The 24,419-nt window shown below is 50.4% G+C and overlaps 1 protein-coding gene across 1 annotated transcript; it reads right to left on the bottom strand.

Annotated features, from left to right (window-relative positions):
- Nucleotides 1–17,314: 17,314 nt before the first annotated feature.
- LOC137350543 (cell surface glycoprotein 1-like) lies at nt 17,315–24,153 on the bottom strand. The gene is made up of 3 exons (XM_068015202.1): nt 24,010–24,153; nt 18,286–18,930; nt 17,315–17,371 (listed from the first exon to the last, which is right to left on the bottom strand). Exons 1-3 carry the CDS (start codon nt 24,151–24,153, stop codon nt 17,315–17,317), a joined length of 846 nt encoding a protein of 281 aa, XP_067871303.1.
- Nucleotides 24,154–24,419: the final 266 nt, after the last annotated feature.

The raw sequence follows: 24,419 nt of genomic DNA, 5'->3' as shown, positions 1-24,419 counted from the left end.
AATTTATTATGTTAAAATTACAATATGAATGCAAGTTATTGTTGCATGATGTGTATCAGTGCAAACAGGATTCTGTTGGATAAAATCTAAAGCTTGGCTCACCAGAACCAGGGGCCAGAAAAATAAGATAGTCACACAAAAAATGTCTGTTTAGAAAGTGTTGAGGATGTGGAAGCTGCTATCACAGTGGGTAGTTACAGATAGCATTGATGCATTAAGGGAAGGCTTGATGCACATATGAGGGAGAAGGGAGAGGGGACTGGGTGGGAAGAGGTAATTAGAATGGGAGGAAGCTTGTGGAGTATAAACACTGACACAGACCAGTTGGGCTGAATGGCCTGTTTCTGTGCTGTAGATTCCATACAATTGTACAAAACAGACATTTAGATGAGGGGCTGGTGAATCTCCAGTGCTGTCTAATTATTATGCAAATTGCCAGATTCTCCTGTAATAGTTTCCAATATTGAGAGATAATGAATACTCCAAGTCTTTCACATGTCAAACACTGGCACCTGCATGTGTTTACCAAACCATTCATTAAAGTGTTAGACCAAAAATATATTACATTTTGGATGGCTGGCATTAGCTGAATGTTGAAAAGTTACATCTCTAACATCTAATTTTCTCCCAGCAGATGCGTGTGTCCCAAAAAGAGCTAAGGCTGTTTCCAGTCTCATCATTATTTGAAATTTATTGCCGTTTATTAAATTACAACAGTTCATCTACAGAATGTCACTATCAGCAAACACTCTCGATCTCTGCAGCTGCTACAAAACCAAATTATCCATTGAAATCCATCGCAGAACATCCCAGCTCTCTGCATGACATTGATGTGGAGTAAAGTAGTTCCTTTTCCTCAGCTGCTCAGTGAGGGGTAAAGGCTCAGTCACCATCTGCCCATTTGTTCCTCATTGGGGTACAGGTCTAATGGTATTAGCAGCCCACTTATTCCTTATTGGGTGGGGGGTGGAATGGGGGGAGGTGCACTGGTCAAAAAAGAGCAAGAACAAAAAAGAGTTGCATTTCTTTAGCACCTTTCACAATCTCAGGATGTTCCAAAATATCTTACAGTCAATGAAGTAGTTTTAAAATGTGGTCACTGTTGTAATGTAGGAAACACAGCAGTGAATTTGCACACAACAAGCTCCCACAAACAGCAATGGTGATAATGACCAGTCAATTTGTTTTGGTGATATTGATTAGTAATGACACTATCTGCCCACTCATTCCTTGTTAAGGTATGGTTCATCATTGGGGTATAGTTCTCGATGGGGTATGGGTCCGAGTTGGGGTGTGGTTCCTCGGTGGAATGTGGTTCCTCGGTGGGGTATAGTTCCCAGGTGGGGTATGGTTCTCAGGTGGGGTATGGTTCCACATGGGGTATGGTTCATCATTAGGGATTGGTTCCTCAGTGAGGTATGGTTCCTCAGTGGGGTATGGTTCTACATGGGGTATGGTTCCACATGGGTTATGGTTCCTCTTTGGGGTGTGGTTCCTCCGTGGAGTATGGTTCCACATTGGAATATGGTTCCTCAGTGGGGTGTGCTTCCTCGATGGGGTGTGATTCCATGTTGGGTGATGGTTCCTCAGTGGACTGTGGTTCCATGTTGGGAGATGGTTCTACGTTGGGAGATGGTTCTACGTTGGGAGATGGTTCCACGTTGGGAAATGGTTCCTCAGTGGGGTGTGGTTCCACATTGGGATATGGTTCTACGTTGGGAGATGGTTCCACGTTGGGAGATGGTTCCTCAGTGGGGTATGGTTCCACATTGGGATATGGTTCTACGTTGGGAGATGGTTCCACGTTGGGAGATGGTTCCTCAGTGGGGTATGGTTCCACGTTGGGAGATGGTTTTTCATTGGGAGATGGTTCCTCGGTGGGGTGTGGTTCCACATTGGGATATGGTTCCACGTTGGGATATGGTTCCTCAGTGGGGTATGGTTCCACGTTGGGATATGGTTCCACATTGGGATATGGTTCCTCAGAGGGGTATGGTTCCTCGGTGGGGTGTGGTTCCACGTTGGGATATGGTTCCTCAGTGGGGTGTGCTTCCACGTTGGGATATGGTTCCACGTTGGGATATGGTTCCACATTGGGCTATGGTTCGTCAGTGGGGTATGGTTCCACATTGGGATATAGTTCCTCAGTGGGGTGTGGTTCCACGTTGGGATATGGTTCCACATTGGGATATGGTTCCTCAGTGGGGTGTGGTTCCACATTGGGATATGGTTCCACAGTGGGATGTGGTTCCACGTTGGGATATGGTTCCACATTGGGATATGGTTCCACAGTGGGGTGTGGTTCCACATTGGGATATGGTTCCTCAGTGGGGTATGGTTCCACGTTGGGATATGGTCCCACGTTGGGATATGGTTCCTCAGTGGGATATGGTTCCACGTTGGGATATGGTTCCTCAGTGGGGTGTGGTTCCACGTTGGGATATGGTTCCTCAGTGGGGTGTGGTTCCACGTTGGGATATGGTTCCTCAGTGGGGTGTGGTTCCACGTTGGGATATGGTTCCTCAGTGGGGTGTGGTTCCACATTGGGATATGGTTCCACATTAGGATATGCTTCCTCAGTGGGGTATGGTTCCACGTTGGGATATGGTTCCACGTTGGGATATGGTTCCTCAGTGGGATGTGGTTCCACGTTCGGATATGGTTCCTCAGTGGGGTATGGTTCCACGTTGGGATATAGTTCCTCAGTGGGGTGTGGTTCCACGTTGGGATATGGTTCCACATTGGGGTGTGGTTCCACGTTGGGATATGGTTCCTCAGTGGGATGTGGTTCCACGTTGGGATATGGTTCCTCAGTGGGGTGTGGTTCCACGTTGGGATATGGTTCCTCAGTGGGGTGTGGTTCCACGTTGGGATATGGTTCCACATTGGGGTGTGGTTCCACGTTGGGATATGGTTCCTCAGTGGGGTGTGGTTCCACGTTGGGATATGGTTCCACATTGGGGTGTGGTTCCACGTTGGGATATGGTTCCTCAGTGGGATGTGGTTCCACGTTGGGATATGGTTCCTCAGTGGGATGTGGTTGCACGTTGGGATATGGTTCCTCAGTGGGATGTGGTTCCACAGTGGGATGTGGTTCCACGTTGGGATAGGGTTCCTCAGTGGGATGTGGTTCCACGTTGGGATAGGGTTCGTCAGTGGGGTGTGGTTCCACGCTTGGATATGGTTCCTCAGTGGGGTGTGGTTCCACGTTGGGATATGGTTCCACATTGGGATATGGTTCCTCAGTGGGATGTGGTTCCACGTTGGGATATGGTTCCTCAGTGGGGTGTGGTTCCACGTTGGGATATGGTTCCACATTGGGATATGGTTCCTCAGTGGGATGTGGTTCCACGTTGGGATATGGTTCCTCAGTGGGATGTGGTTCCACGTTGGGATGTGGTTCCACATTGGGATATAGTTCCTCAGTGGGGTGTGGTTCCACGTTGGGATATGGTTCCTCAGTGGGGTGTGGTTCCACGTTGGGATATGGTTCCACATTGGGGTGTGGTTCCACGTTGGGATATGGTTCCTCAGTGGGGTGTGGTTCCACGTTGGGATATGGTTCCACATTGGGGTGTGGTTCCACGTTGGGATATGGTTCCTCAGTGGGATGTGGTTCCACGTTGGGATATGGTTCCTCAGTGGGATGTGGTTGCACGTTGGGATATGGTTCCTCAGTGGGATGTGGTTCCACAGTGGGATGTGGTTCCACGTTGGGATAGGGTTCCTCAGTGGGATGTGGTTCCACGTTGGGATAGGGTTCGTCAGTGGGGTGTGGTTCCACGCTTGGATATGGTTCCTCAGTGGGGTGTGGTTCCACGTTGGGATATGGTTCCACATTGGGATATGGTTCCTCAGTGGGATGTGGTTCCACGTTGGGATATGGTTCCTCAGTGGGGTGTGGTTCCACGTTGGGATATGGTTCCACATTGGGATATGGTTCCTCAGTGGGATGTGGTTCCACGTTCGGATATGGTTCCTCAGTGGGATGTGGTTCCACGTTGGGATATGGTTCCACAGTGGGATGTGGTTCCACATTGGGATATGCTTCCTCAGTGGGGTATGGTTCCACGTTGGGATATGGTTCCACGTTGGGATATGGTTCCTCAGTGGGATGTGGTTCCACGTTCGGATATGGTTCCTCAGTGGGGTGTGGTTCCACGCTGGGATATGGTTCCTCAGTGGGGTGTGGTTCCACGTTGGGATATGGTTCCACATTGGGATATGGTTCCTCAGTGGGATGTGGTTCCACGTTGGGATATGGTTCCACAGTGGGATGTGGTTCCACATTGGGATATGCTTCCTCAGTGGGGTATGGTTCCACGTTGGGATATGGTTCCACGTTGGGATATGGTTCCTCAGTGGGATGTGGTTCCACGTTCGGATATGGTTCCTCAGTGGGGTGTGGTTCCACGTTGGGATATGGTTCCACATTGGGGTGTGGTTCCACGTTGGGATATGGTTCCTCAGTGGAGTGTGGTTCCACGCTTGGATATGGTTCCTCAGTGGGGTGTGGTTCCACGTTGGGATATGGTTCCACATTGGGATATGGTTCCTCAGTGGGATGTGGTTCCACGTTGGGATATGGTTCCACAGTGGGATGTGGTTCCACATTGGGATATGCTTCCTCAGTGGGGTATGGTTCCACGTTGGGATATGGTTCCATGTTGGGATATGGTTCCTCAGTGGGATGTGGTTCCACGTTCGGATATGGTTCCTCAGTGGGGTGTGGTTCCACGTTGGGATATGGTTCCTCAGTGGGGTGTGGTTCCACGTTGGGATATGGTTCCACATTGGGGTGTGGTTCCACGTTGGGATATGGTTTCTCAGTGGGGTGTGGTTCCACGTTGGGATATGGTTCCTCAGTGGCATGTGGTTCCACGTTGGGATATGGTTCCTCAGTGGCATGTGGTTCCACGTTGGGATATGGTTCCTCAGTGGGATGTGGTTCCACGTTGGGATAGGGTTCGTCAGTGGGGTGTGGTTCCACGTTGGGATATGGTTCCATGTTGGGATATGGTTTCTCAGTGGGGTGTGGTTCCACGTTGGGATATGGTTTCTCAGTGGGGTGTGGTTCCACGTTGGGATATGGTTCCTCAGTGGCATGTGGTTCCACGTTGGGATATGGTTCCTCAGTGGCATGTGGTTCCACGTTGGGATATGGTTCCTCAGTGGGATGTGGTTCCACGTTGGGATAGGGTTCGTCAGTGGGGTGTGGTTCCACGTTGGGATATGGTTCCATGTTGGGATATGGTTTCTCAGTGGGGTGTGGTTCCACGTTGGGATATGGTTCCACGTTGGGATATGGTTCCATGTTGGGATATGGTTCGTCAGTGGGGTGTGGTTCCACGTTGGGATATGGTTCCATGTTGGGATATGGTTTCTCAGTGGGGTGTGGTTCCACGTTGGGATATGGTTCCACGTTGGGATATGGTTCCATGTTGGGATATGGTTCCTCAGTGGGGTGTGGTTCCACGTTGGGATATGGTTCCTCAGTGGGATGTGGTTCCACGTTGGGATATGGTTCCACATTGGGATATGGTTCCTCAGTGGGGTGTGGTTCCACATTGGGATATGGTTCCACGTTGGGATATGGTTCCTCAGTGGGATGTGGTTCCACGTTCGGATATGGTTCCTCAGTGGGATGTGGTTCCACGTTGGGATAGGGTTCGTCAGTGGGGTGTGGTTCCACGTTGGGATATGGTTCCATGTTGGGATATGGTTTCTCAGTGGGGTGTGGTTCCACGTTGGGATATGGTTCCATGTTGGGATATGGTTCGTCAGTGGGGTGTGGTTCCACGCTTGGATATGGTTCCTCAGTGGGGTGTGGTTCCACGTTGGGATATGGTTCCTCAGTGGGATGTGGTTCCACGTTGGGATATGGTTCCACATTGGGATATGGTTCCTCAGTGGGGTGTGGTTCCACATTGGGATATGGTTCCACGTTGGGATATGGTTCCTCAGTGGGATGTGGTTCCACGCTGGGATATGGTTCCTCAGTGGGATGTGGTTCCACGTTGGGATATGGTTCCTCAGTGGCATGTGGTTCCACGTTGGGATATGGTTCCTCAGTGGGATGTGGTTCCACGTTGGGATATGGTTCCTCAGTGGGATGTGGTTCCACGTTGGGATATGGTTCCTCAGTGGGATATGGTTCCACATTGGGATATGGTTCCTCAGTGGGATGTGGTTCCACGTTGGGATATGGTTCCTCAGTGGCATGTGGTTCCACGTTGGGATATGGTTCCTCAGTGGGATATGGTTCCACATTGGGATATGGTTCCTCAGTGGGATGTGGTTCCACGTTGGGATATGGTTCCTCAGTGGGATATGGTTCCACATTGGGATATGGTTCCTCAGTGGGATGTGGTTCCACAGTGGGATATGGTTCCTCAGTGGGATGTGGTTCCACGTTGGGATATGGTTCCTCAGTGGGATGTGGTTCCACAGTGGGATGTGGTTCCACAGTGGGATGTGGTTCCACAGTGGGATATGGTTCCTCAGTGGGATGTGGTTCCACGTTGGGATATGGTTCCACGTTGGGATATGGTTCCTCAGTGGGATGTGGTTCCACAGTGGGATGTGGTTCCACAGTGGGATGTGGTTCCTCAGTGGGATGTGGTTCCACAGTGGGATATGGTTCCTCAGTGGGATGTGGTTCCACGTTGGGATATGGTTCCACGTTGGGATATGGTTCCTCAGTGGGATATGGTTCCACGTTGGGATATGGTTCCTCAGTGGCATGTGGTTCCACGTTGGGATATGGTTCCTCAGTGGCATGTGGTTCCACGTTGGGATATGGTTCCTCAGTGGGATGTGGTTCCACGTTGGGATAGGGTTCGTCAGTGGGGTGTGGTTCCACGTTGGGATATGGTTCCATGTTGGGATATGGTTCCTCAGTGGGATATGGTTCCACGTTGGGATATGGTTCCACGTTGGGATATGGTTCCTCAGTGGGATGTGGTTCCACGTTCGGATATGGTTCCTCAGTGGGGTGTGGTTCCACGTTGGGATATGGTTCCTCAGTGGGGTGTGGTTCCACGCTGGGATATGGTTCCTCAGTGGGGTGTGGTTCCACGTTGGGGTATGGTTCCACGCTGGGATATGGTTCCTCAGTGGGATGTGGTTCCACGTTGGGATATGGTTCCTCAGTGGGATGTGGTTCCACGTTGGGATATGGTTCCTCAGTGGCATGTGGTTCCACGTTGGGATATGGTTCCTCAGTGGGATATGGTTCCACGTTGGGATATGGTTCCTCAGTGGGATGTGGTTCCACGTTGGGATATGGTTCCTCAGTGGCATGTGGTTCCACGTTGGGATATGGTTCCTCAGTGGGATGTGGTTCCACGTTGGGATATGGTTGCACGTTGGGATATGGTTCCTCAGTGGGGTGTGGTTCCACGTTGGGATATGGTTCCATGTTGGGATATGGTTCCTCAGTGGCATGTGGTTCCACGTTGGGATATGGTTCCTCAGTGGGATATGGTTCCACATTGGGATATGGTTCCTCAGTGGCATGTGGTTCCACGTTGGGATATGGTTCCTCAGTGGGATATGGTTCCACGTTGGGATATGGTTCCTCAGTGGGGTGTGGTTCCACATTGGGATATGGTTCCTCAGTGGCATGTGGTTCCACGTTGGGATATGGTTCCTCAGTGGCATGTGGTTCCACGTTGGGATATGGTTCCTCAGTGGGATGTGGTTCCACGTTGGGATATGGTTCCACGTTGGGATATGGTTCCTCAGTGGGGTGTGGTTCCACATTGGGATATGGTTCCTCAGTGGCATGTGGTTCCACGTTGGGATATGGTTCCTCAGTGGCATGTGGTTCCACGTTGGGATATGGTTCCTCAGTGGGGTGTGGTTCCACGTTGGGATAGGGTTCGTCAGTGGGATGTGGTTCCACGTTGGGATATGGTTCCTCAGTGGGATGTGGTTCCACGTTGGGATATGGTTGCACGTTGGGATATGGTTCCTCAGTGGGGTGTGGTTCCACGTTGGGATATGGTTCCATGTTGGGATATGGTTTCTCAGTGGGGTGTGGTTCCACGTTGGGATATGGTTCCATGTTGGGATATGGTTCCTCAGTGGGGTGTGGTTCCACATTGGGATATGGTTCCATGTTGGGATATGGTTCCTCAGTGGGATGTGGTTCCACATTGGGATATGGTTCCATGTTGGGATATGGTTCCTCAGTGGGATGTGGTTCCACATTGGGATATGGTTCCTCAGTGGGGTGTGGTTCCACATTGGGATATGGTTCCATGTTGGGATATGGTTCCTCAGTGGGATGTGGTTCCACATTGGGATATGGTTCCTCAGTGGGATATGGTTGCACGTTGGGATATGGTTCCTCAGTGGGGTGTGGTTCCACGTTGGGATATGGTTCCATGTTGGGATATGGTTCCTCAGTGGGATGTGGTTCCACATTGGGATATGGTTCCTCAGTGGGGTGTGGTTCCACATTGGGATATGGTTCCACATTGGGATATGGTTCCTCAGTGGGGTGTGGTTCCACGTTGGGATATGGTTCCACAGTGGGATGTGGTTCCACGTTGGGATATGGTTCCACATTGGGATATGGTTCCTCAGTGGGATGTGGTTCCACGTTGGGATATGGTTCCACATTGGGGTATGGTTCCACGTTGGGATATGGTTCCTCAGTGGGGTGTGGTTCCACATTGGGATATGGTTCCACAGTGGGATGTGGTTCCACGTTGGGATATGGTTCCACATTGGGATATGGTTCCTCAGTGGGATGTGGTTCCACGTTGGGATATGGTTCCACATTGGGGTATGGTTCCTCAGTGGGGTGTGGTTCCACATTGGGATATGGTTCCACATTGGGATATGGTTCCTCAGTGGGGTGTGGTTCCACGTTGGGATATGGTTCCACAGTGGGATGTGGTTCCACGTTGGGATATGGTTCCACATTGGGATATGGTTCCTCAGTGGGATGTGGTTCCACGTTGGGATATGGTTCCACATTGGGGTATGGTTCCACGTTGGGATATGGTTCCTCAGTGGGATGTGGTTCCACATTGGGATATGGTTCCTCAGTGGGATGTGGTTCCACGTTGGGATATGGTTCCTCAGTGGGATGTGGTTCCACGTTGGGATATGGTTCCTCAGTGGGAGATGGTTCCACGTTGGGATATGGTTCCTCAGTGGGATATGGTTCCACATTGGGATATGGTTCCTCAGTGGGATGTGGTTCCACGTTGGGATATGGTTCCACGTTGGGATATGGTTCCTCAGTGGGATATGGTTCCACGTTGGGATATGGTTCTTCATTGGGATATGGTTCCACGTTGGGATATGGTTCCTCAGTGGGATATGGTTCCACGTTGGGAGATGGTTCTTCATTGGGATATGGTTCCACGTTGGGATATGGTTCTTCATTGGGATATGGTTCCACATTGGGATAGGGTTCGTCAGTGGGAGATGGTTCCTCAGTGGGATATGGTTCCTCAGTGGGGTGTGGTTCCTCAGTGGGAGATGGTTCCTCAGTGGGATATGGTTCCACGTTGGGATATGGTTCCTCAGTGGGAGATGGTTCCTCAGTGGGATATGGTTCCACGTTGGGATATGGTTCCTCAGTGGGGTGTGGTTCCACGTTGGGATATGGTTCCATGTTGGGATATGGTTCCTCAGTGGGATGTGGTTCCACGTTGGGATATGGTTCCACATTGGGATATGGTTCCTCAGTGGGATGTGGTTCCACGTTGGGATATGGTTCCTCAGTGGGATATGGTTCCACGTTGGGATATGGTTCCTCAGTGGGGTGTGGTTCCACATTGGGATATGGTTCCTCAGTGGGATGTGGTTCCACATTGGGATATGGTTCCTCAGTGGGATGTGGTTCCACATTGGGATATGGTTCCTCAGTGGGATGTGGTTCCACGTTGGGATATGATTCCTCAGTGGGATGTGGTTCCACGTTGGGATATGGTTCCTCAGTGGGATGTGGTTCCACGTTGGGATATGGTTCCTCAGTGGGGTGTGGTTCCACGTTGGGATATGGTTCCACGTTGGGATATGGTTCCTCAGTGGGATGTGGTTCCACATTGGGATATGGTTCCTCAGTGGGATGTGGTTCCACATTGGGATATGGTTCCTCAGTGGGATGTGGTTCCACATTGGGATATGGTTCCTCAGTGGGGTGTGGTTCCACGTTGGGATATGGTTCCTCAGTGGGGTGTGGTTCCACGTTGGGATATGGTTCCTCAGTGGGATATGGTTCCTCAGTGGGATATGGTTCCACGTTGGGATATGGTTCCTCAGTGGGATGTGGTTCCACGTTGGGATATGGTTCCACGTTGGGATATGGTTCCTCAGTGGGGTGTGGTTCCACATTGGGATATGGTTCCTCAGTGGGATGTGGTTCCACGTTGGGATATGGTTCCTCAGTGGGATGTGGTTCCACGTTGGGATATGGTTCCACGTTGGGATATGGTTCCTCAGTGGGATGTGGTTCCACGTTGGGATATGGTTCCACGTTGGGATATGGTTCCTCAGTGGGATATGGTTCCTCAGTGGGATGTGGTTCCACATTGGGATATGGTTCCTCAGTGGGATGTGGTTCCACGTTGGGATATGGTTCCTCAGTGGGGTGTGGTTCCAAGTTGGGATATGGTTCCTCAGTGGGATGTGGTTCCACGTTGGGATATGGTTCCTCAGTGGGATGTGGTTCCACGTTGGGATATGGTTCCTCAGTGGGGTGTGGTTCCACGTTGGGATATGGTTCCACGTTGGGATATGGTTCCTCAGTGGGATGTGGTTCCACGTTGGGATACGGTTCCTCAGTGGGATATGGTTCCTCAGTGGGATATGGTTCCTCAGTGGGATGTGGTTCCACATTGGGATATGGTTCCTCAGTGGGATGTGGTTCCACGTTGGGATATGGTTCCTCAGTGGGATGTGGTTCCACGTTGGGATATGGTTCCACGTTGGGATATGGTTCCTCAGTGGGATGTGGTTCGATGTTGGGATATGGTTCCTCAGTGGGGTGTGGTTCCACGTTGGGATATGGTTCCTCAGTGGGATGTGGTTCCACGTTGGGATATGGTTCCTCAGTGGGATATGGTTCCACATTGGGATATGGTTCCTCAGTGGGATGTGGTTCCACATTGGGATATGGTTCCTCAGTGGGATATGGTTCCTCAGTGGGATATGGTTCCACATTGGGATATGGTTCCTCAGTGGGATGTGGTTCCACATTGGGATATGGTTCCTCAGTGGGATATGGTTCCACATTGGGATACGGTTCCTCAGTGGGATATGGTTCCACATTGGGATATGGTTCCTCAGTGGGATGTGGTTCCACATTGGGATATGGTTCCTCAATGGGATATGGTTCCTCAGTGGGATATGGTTCCACATTGGGATATGGTTCCTCAGTGGGATGTGGTTCCACATTGGGATATGGTTCCTCAGTGGGGTGTGGTTCCACATTGGGATATGGTTCCTCAGTGGGATATGGTTCCACGTTGGGATATGGTTCCTCAGTGGGATGTGGTTCCACGTTGGGATATGGTTCCTCAGTGGGATGTGGTTCCATGTTGGGATATGGTTCCATGTTGGGATATGGTTCCACATTGGGATATGGTTCCACGTTGGGAGATGGTTCTTCATTGGGGTATGGTTCTTCATTGGGATATGGTTCCACGTTGGGAGATGGTTCTTCATTGGGGTATGGTTCCACGTTGGGAGATGGTTCTTCATTGGGGTATGGTTCTTCATTGGGATATGGTTCCACGTTGGGATATGGTTCCTCAGTGGGATGTGGTTCCACGTCGGGATATGGTTCCTCAGTGGGGTGTGGTTCCACGTTGGGCTATGGTTGCTCAGTCGGATATGGTTCCACGTCGGGATATGGTTCCTCAGTGGGATGTGGTTCCACGTCGGGATATGGTTCCACATTGGGGTGTGGTTCCACGTTGGGATATGGTTTCTCAGTGGGGTATGGTTCCACGTTGGGAGATGGTTCTTCATTGGGGTATGGTTCCACATTGGGAGATGGTTCTTCATTGGGGTATGGTTCCACATTGGGATAGGGTTCGTCAGTGGGGTGTGGTTCCATGTTGGGATATGGTTCCATGTTGGGATATGGTTCCATGTTGGGTTATGGTTCCTGAGTTGGGTGTGGTTCCACATTGGGATATGGTTCCTCAGTGGGGTGTGGTTCCACATTGGGATATGGTTCCTCAGTGGGATGTGGTTCCACATTGGGATATGGTTCCTCAGTGGGATGTGGTTCCACGTCGGGATATGGTTCCTCAGTGGGATGTGGTTCCACGTCGGGATATGGTTCCTCAGTGGGGTGTGGTTCCACATTGGGATATGGTTCCTCAGTGGGGTGTGGTTCCACATTGGGATATGGTTCCTCAGTGGGGTGTGGTTCCACATTGGGATATGGTTCCTCAGTGGGATGTGGTTCCACATTGGGATATGGTTCCTCAGTGGGATGTGGTTCCACGTCGGGATATGGTTCCTCAGTGGGATGTGGTTCCACGTCGGGATATGGTTCCTCAGTGGGGTGTGGTTCCACATTGGGATATGGTTCCTCAGTGGGGTGTGGTTCCACATTGGGATAGGGTTCGTCAGTGGGGTGTGGTTCCATGTTGGGATATGGTTCCATGTTGGGATATGGTTCCATGTTGGGATATGGTTCCTCAGTGGGGTGTGGTTCCACGTTGGGATATGGTTCCACGTTGGGATATGGTTCCACGTTGGGATATGGTTCCATGTTGGGATATGGTTCCTCAGTGGGGTGTGGTTCCACGTTGGGATATGGTTCCTCAGTGGCTTGTGGTTCCACGTTGGGATATGGTTCCTCAGTGGGGTGTGGTTCCATGTTGGGATATGGTTCCATGTTGGGATATGGTTCCACATTGGGATATGGTTCCATGTTGGGATATGGTTTCTCAGTGGGGTGTGGTTCCACGTTGGGATATGGTTCCTCAGTGGGATATGGTTCCACGTTGGGATATGGTTCCTCAGTGGGATGTGGTTCCACGTTGGGATATGGTTCCTCAGTGGGATATGGTTCCACGTTGGGATATGGTTCCATGTTGGGATATGGTTCCTCAGTGGGATGTGGTTCCACGTTGGGATATGGTTCCTCAGTGGGATATGGTTCCACGTTGGGATATGGTTCCATGTTGGGATATGGTTCCTCAGTGGGATATGGTTCCACGTTGGGATATGGTTCCTCAGTGGGGTGTGGTTCCATGTTGGGATATGGTTCCACATTGGGATATGGTTCCATGTTGGGATATGGTTCCTCAGTGGGATGTGGTTCCACGTTGGGATATGGTTCCTCAGTGGGATATGGTTCCACGTTGGGATATGGTTCCATGTTGGGATATGGTTCCTCAGTGGGATATGGTTCCACGTTGGGATATGGTTCCTCAGTGGGATATGGTTCCACGTTGGGATATGGTTCCATGTTGGGATGTGGTTCCACGTTGGGATATGGTTCCTCAGTGGGGTGTGGTTCCATGTTGGGATATGGTTCCATGTTGGGATATGGTTCCACATTGGGATATGGTTCCATGTTGGGATATGGTTTCTCAGTGGGGTGTGGTTCCACGTTGGGATATGGTTCCTCAGTGGGATATGGTTCCACGTTGGGATATGGTTCCTCAGTGGGGTGTGGTTCCACGTTGGGATATGGTTCCTCAGTGGGATATGGTTCCACGTTGGGATATGGTTCCTCAGTGGGATGTGGTTCCACGTTGGGATATGGTTCCTCAGTGGGATATGGTTCCACGTTGGGATATGGTTCCTCAGTGGGATATGGTTCCACGTTGGGATATGGTTCCTCAGTGGGATGTGGTTCCACGTTGGGATATGGTTCCTCAGTGGGATGTGGTTCCACGTTGGGATATGGTTCCTCAGTGGGATATGGTTCCACGTTGGGCTATGGTTCCTCAGTGGGGTGTGGTTCCACGTTGGGAGATGGTTCCACGTTGGGAGATGGTTCCTCAGTGGGAGATGGTTCCTCAGTGGGATGTGGTTCCACGTTGGGAAATGGTTCCTCAGTGGGATGTGGTTCCACGTTGGGATATGGTTCCACATTGGGATATGGGTCCACATTGGGAGATGGTTCCTCAGTGGGATGTGGTTCCACATTGGGATATGGTTCCACATTGGGATATGGTTCCTCAGTGGGATGTGGTTCCACATTGGGATATGGTTCCACATTGGGATAGGGTTCCACATTGGGATATGGTTCCTCAGTGGGAGATGGTTCCTCAGTGGGATGTGGTTCCACATTGGGATATGGCTCCACATTGGGATATGGCTCCACATTGGGATATGGTTCCACGTTGGGATATGGTTCCATGTTGGGATATGGTTCCTCAGTGGGATATGGTTCCACGTTGGGATATCGTTCCTCAGTGGGATATGGTTCCACGTTGGGATATGGTTCCTCAGTGGGGTGTGGTTCCACGTTGGGATATGGTTCCATGTTGGGATATGGTTCGTCAGTGGGGTGTGGTTCCACATTGGGATATGGTTCCATGTTGGGATATGGTTCCTCAGTGGGGTGTGGTTCCACGTTGGGATATGGTTCCTCAGTGGGATATGGTTCCACGTTGGGATATGGTTCCATGTTGGGATATGGTTCCTCAGTGGGATATGGTTCCACATTGGGATATGGTTCCTCAGTGGGGTGTGGTTCCACGTTGGGATATGGTTCCTCAGTGGGATATGGTTCCACGTTGGGATATGGTTCCATGTTGGGATATGGTTCCTCAGTGGGGTGTGGTTCCATGTTGGGATATGGTTCCATGTTGGGATATGGTTCCTCAGTGGGATATGGTTCCACGTTGGGATATGGTTCCATGTTGGGATATGGTTCCTCAGTGGGGTGTGGTTCCACGTTGGGATATGGTTCCTCAGTGGGATATGGTTCCACGTTGGGATATGGTTCCATGTTGGGATATGGTTCCTCAGTGGGATATGGTTCCACGTTGGGATATGGTTCCATGTTGGGATATGGTTCCTCAGTGGGGTGTGGTTCCACGTTGGGATATGGTTCCATGTTGGGATATGGTTCCTCAGTGGGATATGGTTCCACGTTGGGATATGGTTCCATGTTGGGATATGGTTCCTCAGTGGGGTGTGGTTCCACGTTGGGATATGGTTCCTCAGTGGGATATGGTTCCACGTTGGGATATGGTTCCATGTTGGGATATGGTTCCTCAGTGGGATATGGTTCCACGTTGGGATATGGTTCCATGTTGGGATATGGTTCCTCAGTGGGGTGTGGTTCCATGTTGGGATATGGTTCCATGTTGGGATATGGTTCCTCAGTGGGGTGTGGTTCCATGTTGGGATATGGTTCCATGTTGGGATATAGTTCCTCAGTGGGGTGTTGTTCCATGTTGGGATATGGTTCCATGTTGGGATATGGTTCCATGTTGGGATATGGTTCCTCAGTGGGGTGTGGTTCCATGTTGGGATATGGTTCCATGTTGGGATATGGTTCCTCAGTGGGGTGTGGTTCCATGTTGGGATATGGTTCCACGTTGGGATATGGTTCCATGTTGGGATATGGTTCCTCAGTGGGGTGTGGTTCCATGTTGGGATATGGTTCCATGTTGGGATATGGTTCCTCAGTGGGGTGTGGTTCCATGTTGGGATATGGTTCCATGTTGGGATATAGTTCCTCAGTGGGGTGTTGTTCCATGTTGGGATATGGTTCCATGTTGGGATATGGTTCCTCAGTGGGGTGTTGTTCCATGTTGGGATTTGGTTCCATGTTGGGATATGGTTCCTCAGTGTGGTGTGGTTCCATGTTGGGATATGGTTCCATGTTGGGATATGGTTCCTCAGTGGGGTGTGGTTCCATGTTGGGATATGGTTCCATGTTGGGATATGGTTCCTCAGTGGGGTGTGGTTCCATGTTGGGATATGGTTCCATGTTGGGATATGGTTCCTCAGTGGGGTGTGGTTCCATGTTGGGATATGGTTCCTCAGTGTGGTGTGGTTCCATGTTGGGATATGGTTCCATGTTGGGATATAGTTCCTCAGTGGGGTGTTGTTCCATGTTGGGATATGGTTCCTCAGTGGGGTGTGGTTCCATGTTGGGATATGATTCCTCAGTGGGGTGTGGTTCCATGTTGGGATATGGTTCCTCAGTGGGATATGGTTCCACGTTGGGATATGGTTCCATGTTGGGATATGGTTCCTCAGTGGGGTGTGGTTCCATGTTGGGATATGGTTCCATGTTGGGATATGGTTCCTCAGTGGGGTGTGGTTCCATGTTGGGATATGGTTCCATGTTGGGATATGGTTCCTCAGTGGGGTGTTGTTCCATGTTGGGATTTGGTTCCATGTTGGGATATGGTTCCTCAGTGTGGTGTGGTTCCATGTTGGGATTTGGTTCCATGTTGGGATATGGTTCCTCAGTGTGGTGTGGTTCCATGTTGGGATATGGTTCCATGTTGGGATATGGTTCCTCAGTGGGGTGTTGTTCCATGTTGGGATTTGGTTCCATGTTGGGATATGGTTCCTCAGTGTGGTGTGGTTCCATGTTGGGATATGGTTCCATGTTGGGATATGGTTCCTCAGTGGGGTGTTGTTCCATGTTGGGATTTGGTTCCATGTTGGGATATGGTTCCTCAGTGTGGTGTGGTTCCATGTTGGGATATGGTTCCATGTTGGGATATGGTTCCTCAGTGGGGTGTGGTTCCACATTGGGATATGGTTCCTCAGTGGGGTGTTGTTCCATGTTGGGATATGGTTCCTCAGTGGGGTGTGGTTCCATGTTGGGATATGGTTCCATGTTGGGATATAGTTCCTCAGTGGGGTGTTGTTCCATGTTGGGATATGGTTCCTCAGTGGGGTGTGGTTCCATGTTGGGATATGGTTCCATGTTGGGATATGGTTCCTCAGTGGGGTGTGGTTCCATGTTGGGATATGGTTCCACGTTGGGATATGGTTCCATGTTGGGATATGGTTCATCAGTGGAGTGTGGTTCCACGTTGGGATATGGTTCCATGTTGGGATATGGTTCATCAGTGGGGTGTGGTTCCATGTTGGGATATGGTTCCATATTGGGATATGGTTACACATTGGGATATGGTTCCTCAGTGGGATATGGTTCCACGTTGGGATATGGTTCCTCAGTGGGGTGTGATTCCATGTTGGGATATGGTTCCACGTTGGGATATGGTTCCATGTTGGGATATGGTTCATCAGTGGAGTGTGGTTCCACGTTGGGATATGGTTCCATGTTGGGATATGGTTCATCAGTGGGGTGTGGTTCCATGTTGGGATATGGTTCCATATTGGGATATGGTTACACATTGGGATATGGTTCCTCAGTGGGATATGGTTCCACATTGGGATATGGTTCCTCAGTGGGATATGGTTCCACGTTGGGATATGATTAGATTAGAGATACAGCACTGAAACAAGCCCTTCGGCCCACCGAGTCTGTGCCGAACATCAGCCACCCATTTATACTAATCCTACACTAATCCCATATTCCTACCAAACATCCCCACCTGTCCCTATAGTTCCCTACCACCTACACTAGTGACAATTTATAACGGCCAATTTACCTATCAACCTGCAAGTCTTTTTGGCTTGTGGGAGGAAACCGGAGCACCCGGAGAAAACCCACGCAGACACAGGGAGAACTTGCAAACTCCACACAGGCAGTAGCCGGAATCGAACCAGGGTCCCTGGAGCTGTGAGGCTGCGGTGCTAACCACTGCGCCACTGTGCCGCCCTCAGTGGTTTCTCAGTGGGATGTGGTTCGACGTTGGGATATGGTTCCTCAGTGGGATGTGGTTCCACGTTGGGATATGGTTCCTCAGTGGGGTGAGGTTCCATGTTGGGATATGGTTCCATGTTGGGATATGGTTCCACATTGGGATATGGTTCCACGTTGGGATATGGTTTCTCAGTGGGATATGGTTCCACGTTGGGATATGGTTTCTCAGTGGGATATGGTTCCACGTTGGGATATGGTTCCTCAGTGGGATGTGGTTCCATGTTGGGATATGGTTCCATGTTGGGATATGGTTCCATGTTGGGATATGGTTCCACATTGGGATATGGTTCCACATTGGGATATGGTTCCTCAGTGGGATATGGTTCCACGTTGGGATATGGTTCCTCAGTGGGATGTGGTTCCACGTTTGGATATGGTTCCTCAGTGGGATGTGGTTCCACGTTGGGATATGGTTCCTCAGTGGGATGTGGTTCCACGTTGGGATATGGTTCCTCACTGGGAGATGGTTCCTCAGTGGGGTGTGGTTCCACGTTGGGATATGGTTTCTCAGTGGGGTGTGGTTCCACAGTGGGATATGGTTTCTCAGTGGGGTGTGGTTCCACGTTGGGAGATGGTTCCACATTGGGAGCTGGTTCTTCATTGGGATATGGTTCCACGTTGGGAGATGGTTCTTCTTTGGGGTATGGTTCCATGTTGGGAGATGGTTCCACATTGGGAGATGGTTCTTCATTGGGATATGGTTCCACATTGGGAGCTGGTTCTTCATTGGGATATGGTTCCACATTGGGAGATGGTTCTTCATTGGGGTATGGTTCCACGTTGGGAGATGGTTCCACATTGGGAGATGGTTCCTCATTGGGATATGGTTCCACGTTGGGAGATGGTTCTTCATTGGGATATGGTTCCTCAGTGGGATGTGGTTCCACGGTGGGATATGGTTCCTCAGTGGGATGTGGTTCCACGTCGGAATATGGTTCCTCAGTGGGATGTGGTTCCACGTTGGGATATGGTTGCTTAGTCGGATATGGTTCCAGGTTGGGATACGGTTCCTCAGTGGTAGATGGTTCCTCAGTGGGGTGTGGTTCCACGTTGGGAGATGGTTCTTCATTGGGATATGGTTCCACATTGGGATAGGGTTCGTCAGTGGGGTGTGGTTCCACGTTGGGATATGGTTCCTCAGTGGGGTGTGGTTCCACGTTGGGATATGGTTCCTCAGTGGGGTGTGGTTCCACGTTGGGATATGGTTCCTCAGTGGGGTGTGGTTCCATGTTGGGATATGGTTCCATGTTGGGATATGGTTCCTCAGTGGGGTGTGGTTCCATGTTGGGATATGGTTCCATGTTGGGATATGGTTCCTCAGTGGGGTGTGGTTCCATGTTGGGATATGGTTCCACGTTGGGATATGGTTCCATGTTGGGATATGGTTCCATGTTGGGATATGGTTCCTCAGTGGGGTGTGGTTCCATGTTGGGATATGGTTCCACGTTGGGATATGGTTCCACGTTGGGATATGGTTCCATGTTGGGATATGGTTCCACGTTGGGATATGGTTCCATGTTGGGATATGGTTCCTCAGTGGGGTGTGGTTCCATGTTGGGATATGGTTCCATGTTGGGATATGGTTCCACGTTGGGATATGGTTCCTCAGTGGGGTGTGGTTCCACGTTGGGATATGGTTCCTCAGTGGGATATGGTTCCACATTGGGAGATGGTTCTTCATTGGGGTTTGGTTCCACGTTGGGAGATGGTTCTTCATTGGGATATGGTTCCATGTTGGGAGATGGTTCTTCATTGGGGTATGGTTCCTCAGTGGGATGTGGTTCCACGTTGGGATATGGTTCCTCAGTGGGATGTGGTTCCACGTTGGGATATGGTTCCTCAGTGGGATGTGGTTCCACATTGGGATATGGTTCCACATTGGGATAGGGTTCGTCAGTGGGGTGTGGTTCCACGTTGGGATATGGTTCCTCAGTGGGGTATGGTTCCACGTTGTGATATGCTTCCTCAGTGGGATATGGTTCCACGTTGGGATATGGTTCCATGTTGGGATATGGTTCCTCAGAGGGGTGTGGTTCCATGTTGGGATATGGTTCCATGTTGGGATATGGTTCCTCAGTGGAGTGTGGTTCCATGTTGGGATTTGGTTCCATGTTGGGATATGGTTCCTCAGTGGGGTGTGGTTTCATGTTGGGATATGGTTCCACGTTGGGATATGGTTCCATGTTGGGATATGGTTCCTCAGTGGAGTGTGGTTCCATGTTGGGATATGGTTCCATGTTGGGATCTGGTTCCTCAGTGGGGTGTGGTTCCATGTTGGGATATGGTTCCACGTTGGGATATGGTTCGTCAGTGGGGTGTGGTTCCACATTGGGATATGGTTCCTCAGTGGGATATGGTTCCACGTTGGGATATGGTTCCATGTTGGGATATGGTTCCTCAGTGGGGTATGGTTCCACGTTGTGATATGGTTCCTCAGTGGGATATGGTTCCACGTTGGGATATGGTTCCATGTTGGGATATGGTTCCTCAGAGGGGTGTGGTTCCATGTTGGGATATGGTTCCATGTTGGGATATGGTTCCTCAGTGGAGTGTGGTTCCATGTTGGGATATGGTTCCATGTTGGGATCTGGTTCCTCAGTGGGGTGTGGTTCCATGTTGGGATATGGTTCCACGTTGGGATATGGTTCGTCAGTGGGGTGTGGTTCCACATTGGGATATGGTTCCTCAGTGGGATATGGTTCCACGTTGGGATATGGTTCCATGTTGGGATATGGTTCCTCAGTGGGGTATGGTTCCACGTTGTGATATGGTTCCTCAGTGGGATATGGTTCCACGTTGGGATATGGTTCCATGTTGGGATATGGTTCCTCAGAGGGGTGTGGTTCCATGTTGGGATATGGTTCCATGTTGGGATATGGTTCCTCAGTGGAGTGTGGTTCCATGTTGGGATTTGGTTCCATGTTGGGATATGGTTCCTCAGTGGGGTGTGGTTTCATGTTGGGATATGGTTCCACGTTGGGATATGGTTCCATGTTGGGATATGGTTCCTCAGTGGAGTGTGGTTCCATGTTGGGATATGGTTCCATGTTGGGATCTGGTTCCTCAGTGGGGTGTGGTTCCATGTTGGGATATGGTTCCTCAGTGGGGTGTGGTTCCATGTTGGGATATGGTTCCATGTTGGGATATGGTTCCTCAGTGGGGTGTGGTTCCATGTTGGGATATGGTTCCATGTTGGGATATGGTTCCTCAGTGGAGTGTGGTTCCATGTTGGGATTTGGTTCCATGTTGGGATATGGTTCCTCAGTGGGGTGTGGTTTCATGTTGGGATATGGTTCCACGTTGGGATATGGTTCCATGTTGGGATATGGTTCCTCAGTGGAGTGTGGTTCCATGTTGGGATATGGTTCCATGTTGGGATCTGGTTCCTCAGTGGGGTGTGGTTCCATGTTGGGATATGGTTCCATGTTGGGATATGGTTCCTCAGTGGGGTGTGGTTCCATGTTGGGATATGGTTCCACGTTGGGATATGGTTCCATGTTGGGATATGGTTCCATGTTGGGATATGGTTCCTCAGTGGGGTGTGGTTCCATGTTGGGATATGGTTCCACGTTGGGATATGGTTCCACGTTGGGATATGGTTCCATGTTGGGATATGGTTCCACGTTGGGATATGGTTCCATGTTGGGATATGGTTCCTCAGTGGGGTGTGGTTCCATGTTGGGATATGGTTCCATGTTGGGATATGGTTCCACGTTGGGATATGGTTCCTCAGTGGGGTGTGGTTCCACGTTGGGATATGGTTCCTCAGTGGGATATGGTTCCACATTGGGAGATGGTTCTTCATTGGGGTTTGGTTCCACGTTGGGAGATGGTTCTTCATTGGGATATGGTTCCATGTTGGGAGATGGTTCTTCATTGGGGTATGGTTCCTCAGTGGGATGTGGTTCCACGTTGGGATATGGTTCCTCAGTGGGATGTGGTTCCACGTTGGGATATGGTTCCTCAGTGGGATGTGGTTCCACATTGGGATATGGTTCCACATTGGGATAGGGTTCGTCAGTGGGGTGTGGTTCCACGTTGGGATATGGTTCCTCAGTGGGGTATGGTTCCACGTTGTGATATGCTTCCTCAGTGGGATATGGTTCCACGTTGGGATATGGTTCCATGTTGGGATATGGTTCCTCAGAGGGGTGTGGTTCCATGTTGGGATATGGTTCCATGTTGGGATATGGTTCCTCAGTGGAGTGTGGTTCCATGTTGGGATTTGGTTCCATGTTGGGATATGGTTCCTCAGTGGGGTGTGGTTTCATGTTGGGATATGGTTCCACGTTGGGATATGGTTCCATGTTGGGATATGGTTCCTCAGTGGAGTGTGGTTCCATGTTGGGATATGGTTCCATGTTGGGATCTGGTTCCTCAGTGGGGTGTGGTTCCATGTTGGGATATGGTTCCACGTTGGGATATGGTTCGTCAGTGGGGTGTGGTTCCACATTGGGATATGGTTCCTCAGTGGGATATGGTTCCACGTTGGGATATGGTTCCATGTTGGGATATGGTTCCTCAGTGGGGTATGGTTCCACGTTGTGATATGGTTCCTCAGTGGGATATGGTTCCACGTTGGGATATGGTTCCATGTTGGGATATGGTTCCTCAGAGGGGTGTGGTTCCATGTTGGGATATGGTTCCATGTTGGGATATGGTTCCTCAGTGGAGTGTGGTTCCATGTTGGGATATGGTTCCATGTTGGGATCTGGTTCCTCAGTGGGGTGTGGTTCCATGTTGGGATATGGTTCCACGTTGGGATATGGTTCGTCAGTGGGGTGTGGTTCCACATTGGGATATGGTTCCTCAGTGGGATATGGTTCCACGTTGGGATATGGTTCCATGTTGGGATATGGTTCCTCAGTGGGGTATGGTTCCACGTTGTGATATGGTTCCTCAGTGGGATATGGTTCCACGTTGGGATATGGTTCCATGTTGGGATATGGTTCCTCAGAGGGGTGTGGTTCCATGTTGGGATATGGTTCCATGTTGGGATATGGTTCCTCAGTGGAGTGTGGTTCCATGTTGGGATTTGGTTCCATGTTGGGATATGGTTCCTCAGTGGGGTGTGGTTTCATGTTGGGATATGGTTCCACGTTGGGATATGGTTCCATGTTGGGATATGGTTCCTCAGTGGAGTGTGGTTCCATGTTGGGATATGGTTCCATGTTGGGATCTGGTTCCTCAGTGGGGTGTGGTTCCATGTTGGGATATGGTTCCTCAGTGGGGTGTGGTTCCATGTTGGGATATGGTTCCATGTTGGGATATGGTTCCTCAGTGGGGTGTGGTTCCATGTTGGGATATGGTTCCATGTTGGGATATGGTTCCTCAGTGGAGTGTGGTTCCATGTTGGGATTTGGTTCCATGTTGGGATATGGTTCCTCAGTGGGGTGTGGTTTCATGTTGGGATATGGTTCCACGTTGGGATATGGTTCCATGTTGGGATATGGTTCCTCAGAGGGGTGTGGTTCCATGTTGGGATATGGTTCCATGTTGGGATCTGGTTCCTCAGTGGGGTGTGGTTCCATGTTGGGATATGGTTCCATGTTGGGATATGGTTCCTCAGTGGGGTGTGGTTCCATGTTGGGATATGGTTCCTCAGTGGGGTGTGGTTCCATGTTGGGATATGGTTCCATGTTGGGATATGGTTCCTCAGTGGGGTGTGGTTCCATGTTGGGATATGGTTCCACGTTGGGATATGGTTCCATGTTGGGATATGGTTCCACGTTGGGATATGGTTCCATGTTGGGATATGGTTCATCAGTGGAGTGTGGTTCCACGTTGGGATATGGTTCCATGTTGGGATATGGTTCCTCAGTGGGATATGGTTCCACGTTGGGATATGGTTCCATGTTGGGATATGGTTCCACGTTGGGATATGGTTCCATGTTGGGATATGGTTCCTCAGTGGGGTGTGGTTTCATGTTGGGATATGGTTCCACGTTGGGATATGGTTCCATGTTGGGATATGGTTCCTCAGTGGAGTGTGGTTCCATGTTGGGATATGGTTCCATGTTGGGATCTGGTTCCTCAGTGGGGTGTGGTTCCATGTTGGGATATGGTTCCATGTTGGGATATGGTTCCTCAGTGGGGTGTGGTTCCATGTTGGGATATGGTTCCTCAGTGGGGTGTGGTTCCATGTTGGGATATGGTTCCATGTTGGGATATGGTTCCTCAGTGGGGTGTGGTTCCATGTTGGGATATGGTTCCACGTTGGGATATGGTTCCATGTTGGGATATGGTTCCACGTTGGGATATGGTTCCATGTTGGGATATGGTTCATCAGTGGAGTGTGGTTCCACGTTGGGATATGGTTCCATGTTGGGATATGGTTCCTCAGTGGGGTGTGGTTCCATGTTGGGATATGGTTCCATGTTGGGATATGGTTCCTCAGTGGGGTGTGGTTCCATGTTGGGATATGGTTCCATGTTGGGATATGGTTCCACATTGGGATATGGTTCCACGTTGGGATATGGTTTCTCAGTGGGTTGTGGTTCCATGTTGGGATATGGTTCCTCAGTGGGGTGATGTTCCACGTTGGGATATGGTTTCTCAGTGGGGTGTCGTTCCACGTTGGGATATGGTTCCTCAGTGGGGTGTGGTTCCACATTGGGATATGGTT

Source organism: Heterodontus francisci, chromosome 35 (assembly GCF_036365525.1).
Source record: "Heterodontus francisci isolate sHetFra1 chromosome 35, sHetFra1.hap1, whole genome shotgun sequence".
NCBI classification, from domain to species: Eukaryota; Metazoa; Chordata; class Chondrichthyes; order Heterodontiformes; family Heterodontidae; genus Heterodontus; species Heterodontus francisci.
Note: the sequence above shows the minus strand (reverse complement) of the source record. Positions and strands in the feature narration are given on the sequence as shown.

Excerpts from the sequence above, each read along its gene's own strand:
- LOC137350543 (XM_068015202.1), bottom strand. The coding sequence starts at position 24,153 with ATGGAACCACACCCCACTGAGGAACCATATCCCAACATGGAACCATAT. Across the intron at positions 18,931-24,009 it reads ACATGGAACCATATCCCAAC|GAACCATATCCCAACGTGGA; the intron begins GTGGAACCATAT and ends CACCCCACTGAG. Across the intron at positions 17,372-18,285 it reads CTGAGAAACCATATCCCAAC|GAACCATATCCCAATGTGGA; the intron begins GTGGAACCACAC and ends TATCCCACTGAG.